Source organism: Galeopterus variegatus, unplaced genomic scaffold (assembly GCF_000696425.1).
Source record: "Galeopterus variegatus unplaced genomic scaffold, G_variegatus-3.0.2 Scaffold867, whole genome shotgun sequence".
Taxonomy (NCBI): Eukaryota; Metazoa; Chordata; class Mammalia; order Dermoptera; family Cynocephalidae; genus Galeopterus; species Galeopterus variegatus.
Genome location: NW_007726978.1, coordinates 113206 through 118035, shown reverse-complemented (window position 1 = coordinate 118035; position 4830 = coordinate 113206). Strand labels below are relative to the sequence as shown.

At 40.5% G+C, this 4830-nt stretch overlaps 1 protein-coding gene across 1 annotated transcript in view; it reads right to left on the bottom strand.

The window, feature by feature from the left end:
• DHTKD1 (dehydrogenase E1 and transketolase domain containing 1) overlaps nucleotides 1-4830 on the bottom strand; it is a 46544-nt gene that overhangs the window by 35972 nt on the left and 5742 nt on the right. Inside the window, 1 exon segment of the mRNA XM_008573034.1 lies at nucleotides 1245-1400. Coding sequence (XP_008571256.1) covers nucleotides 1245-1400 — 156 coding nt within the window.

The following is a 4830-nucleotide window of genomic DNA, read 5'->3' as shown; positions in this document are numbered from 1 at the left end:
AATATATATATATATATATATATATATATATATATATATATATAAATGAATAAAACAGCAAGCTTTTTAAATGGTCTCAAAGGGACATTTAAATTATGATGGAAGGCATAGGTTTGGTCTCAGAGATATTGAGAGTCATTGAAGGCTTTTAGTTATCAGAGTGATAATTTCAAAGTATATCCCCAGTAATAACATGAAAATGGATATAAGAGGTAGAACAAGGATTGAAACTGGAGACAGAGAAAACAAATACAGAAGTCAGGAGAGAAACAAAGATATGCACCAAAACAATACCCTTAACGTTTGAGCAGGACAAGGATTTGAGAAATATTTAGGAAGCAGAACTGATGAGACCTGGTGATGAAATGAATATTGTACCGGAAAGGGAAGAGCTAAGGAGAATTGCCCAGTCTCTGACTTAGGCTACTTAAGAAATGATGGCACTATCAACAAAATAGAGAATACGAGAAGCAGAGGACACCAGCAAGAGTAATTGCCTTTGGGTCTGAGGTGCTGATGAGGTCTATGTCTGGAGAAACATGCCATATATAGCTCTGCATGTGACTGGGAGGGTCCAAAATATACATATAACCAGAACTTAACATCTCCAAGACCAACTGTAAAAATAATACATGAGGTAGGACCCCAAGATAATGACTGGTGATCCAGGCCCAGTTTAAGTTGCCAGATTGGGAAAGAAAACAGGACAAGGGCTGGCTGGTTAGCTCACTTGGTTAGAGCATGGTGCAGATAACACCAAGGTCAAGGGTTTGGATCCCTGCACCAGCCAGCCACCAAAAAAAAAGAAAAAGACAGGAAAAAGGATGAGAGGTACAGGCTTTGGAATAGAAGCAAAGCTGGGCTGTCACCTCTCCTCGGCCACTTAGCAGCAGAGTTACTTAAGTTCCCTGAGTCTCTGTTTCCCCGTCCGTAAAATAATATATGACAATAACTACTTTAGGAGTGGTGGTGAGAATGATTTGACATAATATGTATAAAGTGTCTGGCACTTAACAGGAGTTCAATACGTTTTTGAACATGGAGGTAAGCCCTCTCAGAAGACCATTCTAGAACCTCAAGACTACTCCTCCCTGACAGCAATTGAATATGCTCCTCATCTCCTCATACCCATGGAAGCCTTGGCTCCAGTGGGTGTGTCTGTTCTTCCAGAGCAGGGCAAGGAGCCCCCACCTTGTGTAGGCAGTTCTCTGTCTGACCATGGCTTGACTGTTCTCAAGCTGTACCTGTGGTGTTGAAGGGTCCCTGCAGGGTCTGCACGAGGGCATGGATCTCAGGCACACTGTCTGGCAGGGCTTGTCCAGTGAAGAGGGGGTTGATGTTGGCAGCTTTATGACCATGCTCACAATAGACTGTCACCAACCTGGCAAGGCCATGATCGACTAAATCCGGGGGAAAGAAAACCATATAAACAGTTTAGGAGATGCCCACAAACCGCAAAAATCAGCTTTTCAAAGAAGATATCACAGTCTTAGACATTTTAAATGCACTGCCCCTACACACATTTGCCCAGCAATTTTCAGGATTATAGACTACTAGTATCCAGGTAAACACACTTATTTCCTTAAATTTATCCCATGATAGCTAAAGTCAGTGTGGGGGGTAGGGGTATAGAACTATGAGTGCATGTTTACAGAAATAATTATGCACACAGATAAATATTAGATGGAAACACCCCAAATTGAAAATAACTGTTATAATGATGAGATTATAGATAACTGGAGTCCTCTTTTTCTCCTAGTTATTTGATATATTTTTAGATCTTATATCTTACATAAAAAATAGAGATAGGTAAAATTACAAAATCAATGTTACAATCCCTCCTCATTTCTTCAAGACCCCGTTGTACCTAGTTATTTCATAAAATCTTAGACTAGGAAAAGACCTTAGAAATTATCTTGTCACTCACATAATTGAAAAAAAAAAATCCTATTATAAAGCCCTAGATAAGTGATTGCTTGGCCTCCACTTAAAGGGAAGCCATTATCTTTCGATGCACTTAATTCTTAGACTTTTTTTTTTTTAAATTTGGACAGCTGGCCAATATGTAGATCTACACCCTTGACCTTGGTGTTATCAGCACCATGCTCTAATCAAGTGAGCTATCCGTGCAGCCAGTATCTTAGACTATTTTATAAATCTACTTTTCTTCCCTTTCCCACATGAAAGTCCTAAAATTTGTAAAAATCCTTCATGCCCACACTCAATCTTCAGTCCATGAAGGTATTCTTACACAAACTGACCACAAACCCCTAAAAATCAGCAGATCTATTATTGAGGGCACACATTAGTCATATAAATTGCTAAGGGTTCTATTCTGAACTTTATGTAAGTTCTCATTGGCTATTATATGAAGTAGAAAACCTTCATATTTATGGCTAAAATCCAGATGGACTGTCTAAAGCCCTGTTGGGCACTCCTTTTATTTTATTTTATTTGCGGCTGGCTGATATGGGGATCTGATTCAGTGACCTTGAGGTTATAAGGCTGTGGCCACTCTTTTTAAGAACACCTTCCCTGGGCGCTACAGCATTGCAAGATCCTGGTTTCCTTCCTAACTCACTGGCTCCTCAACCTCCATCACTTTTGGGGGGCTCCTCCTTTTGGCCCATCTCTAGAATACTGGCACTCCTCAGCTCTGTCTAGGGCCTTCTTGATCCATTTTCTCTCTGAGATCTCCACTTTCCACGGCTTCCATCATCATCTACTAAACTACATATTTAGTGGCATAAGAACAATAGCAAAAAGAAAAAACAAGGGGGCGATGGAGAACAATTGCAAATCTTCAGGTTTATCACCATTCCCATAGCAAGCCCTGTTGAGAATGTTCTTCTGGTGAACCACATCACCTCCTAGAGATCACTGCTTCTATTTCTGACCGCTCAATAGCAAGGCTTTTAACGACATGCCAGAATATCAACATGAGAGTTGGCACAAAAGGATGCTGCTCACCCCAAAGAACATGTGGCATCTCCCACTCCCACCTCTGGGCACCTCCAACATCCATCCCGGCAGTTCATTTGCCTCAGACCCTCATTTCAGTGTTTGGGTTTCTTCTACCAGACCCAGTCTCATACAGATCCCCTCCCTCTCTGCCTCCCAGCTCCCTCCATCGCAACCTCTGGAACTCTGTTGCATGATTAAGAAAACTTCCTACATTCTTTTATTTATTTATTTATTTATTTATTGGTGGCTGCTTGGTTTGGGGATCTGAACTCGTGATCTTGGTGTTATAACACCGTAGCTCTAGCCAACTGAACTAACCAGCCAGCTCCTCCCTACATTCATACCTTCTTCCTTCTCTTCCCTGAACATTCCTTACACTCCTGGCCTTAACTGGAACCCAGCTTTCCCCAAAGGACATGAGTGGAAGGTAAGGCTACTCAGTCGCCCACACCCACACCCCTCCTCATTCTTCAGTGACATTTCCCTAACTCCTTGTAAACCCTAGGTCTCAGGGCTGGCCCGTGGCTCACTCGGGAGAGTGTGGTGCTGATAACACCAAGGCCATGGGTTCAGATCCCTATATAGGGATGGCTGGTTAGCTCACCTGGGAGAGCATGGTGCTGACAACACCAAGTCAAGGGTTAAGAGCCCCTTACTGGTCATGTTTTTTAAAAACAAACAAACAAACAAACAAACAAAAAACACCCTAGGTCTCTAAGGGTTATGCTACAGTGTTGTTAACTAATCTCCATTTGCCAATAGTCATTACAAAATAATGTTGTAGAAGAATGATTAATGAAAAAGACTATAAGACAGTAGACATAGCACAAGCCTACTTTTGGTTAAAAGGTGTGTACAAATGTGTGGGATATAATATATATTTCATCATATAGTACATATGGCATAATATTAGTATATATACAGTTCATGTGTATATATTATATATATATATTTTATAGAGAGAAAGGAAATAGATCAAAAACTTAATAGTGATAATATAAAGTCCTGATTTGTTTCTTTTTGCTTATTTACTTTTCAGGTTTTTCACAGTGACATGTACAGTACAGCTCTTCCAATTGCGGCCATCTAGCTGACCTGCTGCCCACCATGCTCTGAAAGCTTTTGGTTAGTGGGTTCTCTCCAGTAGCATGTCTGCCCTCACCAGTTGCCTACATGCCTGTAAGAATCAGTTATATTTGTTCTTAAGCCTGTTACCACGGGGAAAAGTAAAATATTGGGGGAGAAATCAGAAAAATCTAGAAAGATTTTGCACTCACGTTGCTTTCATAAACTCTCTTCATTTTAATGACTTGCATATACAAATACAAAAATAAATTAATTAAAATAATTAAAGCATCTCTTATTTCTTTATGATATTCCTTGATTTACTGACTTTTTTTTTTTAATGAACTGACCAATTCCAGTTTCAAATGCACTGGATAAAAGTGCTTCTGCTGTATTACTTTCATAGCAAAAGAATGAATTTAAAAGATTTAAAAGGATAAGAGCACAGAAATAGAATGCATACATGCTTCATTAAAAAATTCTTACGGGCCGGCCCAGTGGCGCACTCGGTAGAGTGCGGCGCTTGGGAGCGCGGCGGCGCTCCCACCGAGGGTTTGGATCCCATGTAGAGACCGGTCCGCTCACTGGTTGAGTGCGGTGCGGGCGCGACACCGAAGGTTGCGATCCCGTTATCGGTCACGAAAAAAGACAAAAAGGAAAAAAAAAATTCTTACTACTGTATAAATCAAAGGATTACTGTAAAAGGAAAATAAATACCTTTATGTTAGTCATAACACTGCCCAAACAACTTAGTGCTCGTGATATGTTCAAAAGGTCACGGGCATTTAATTTGATTTTTAA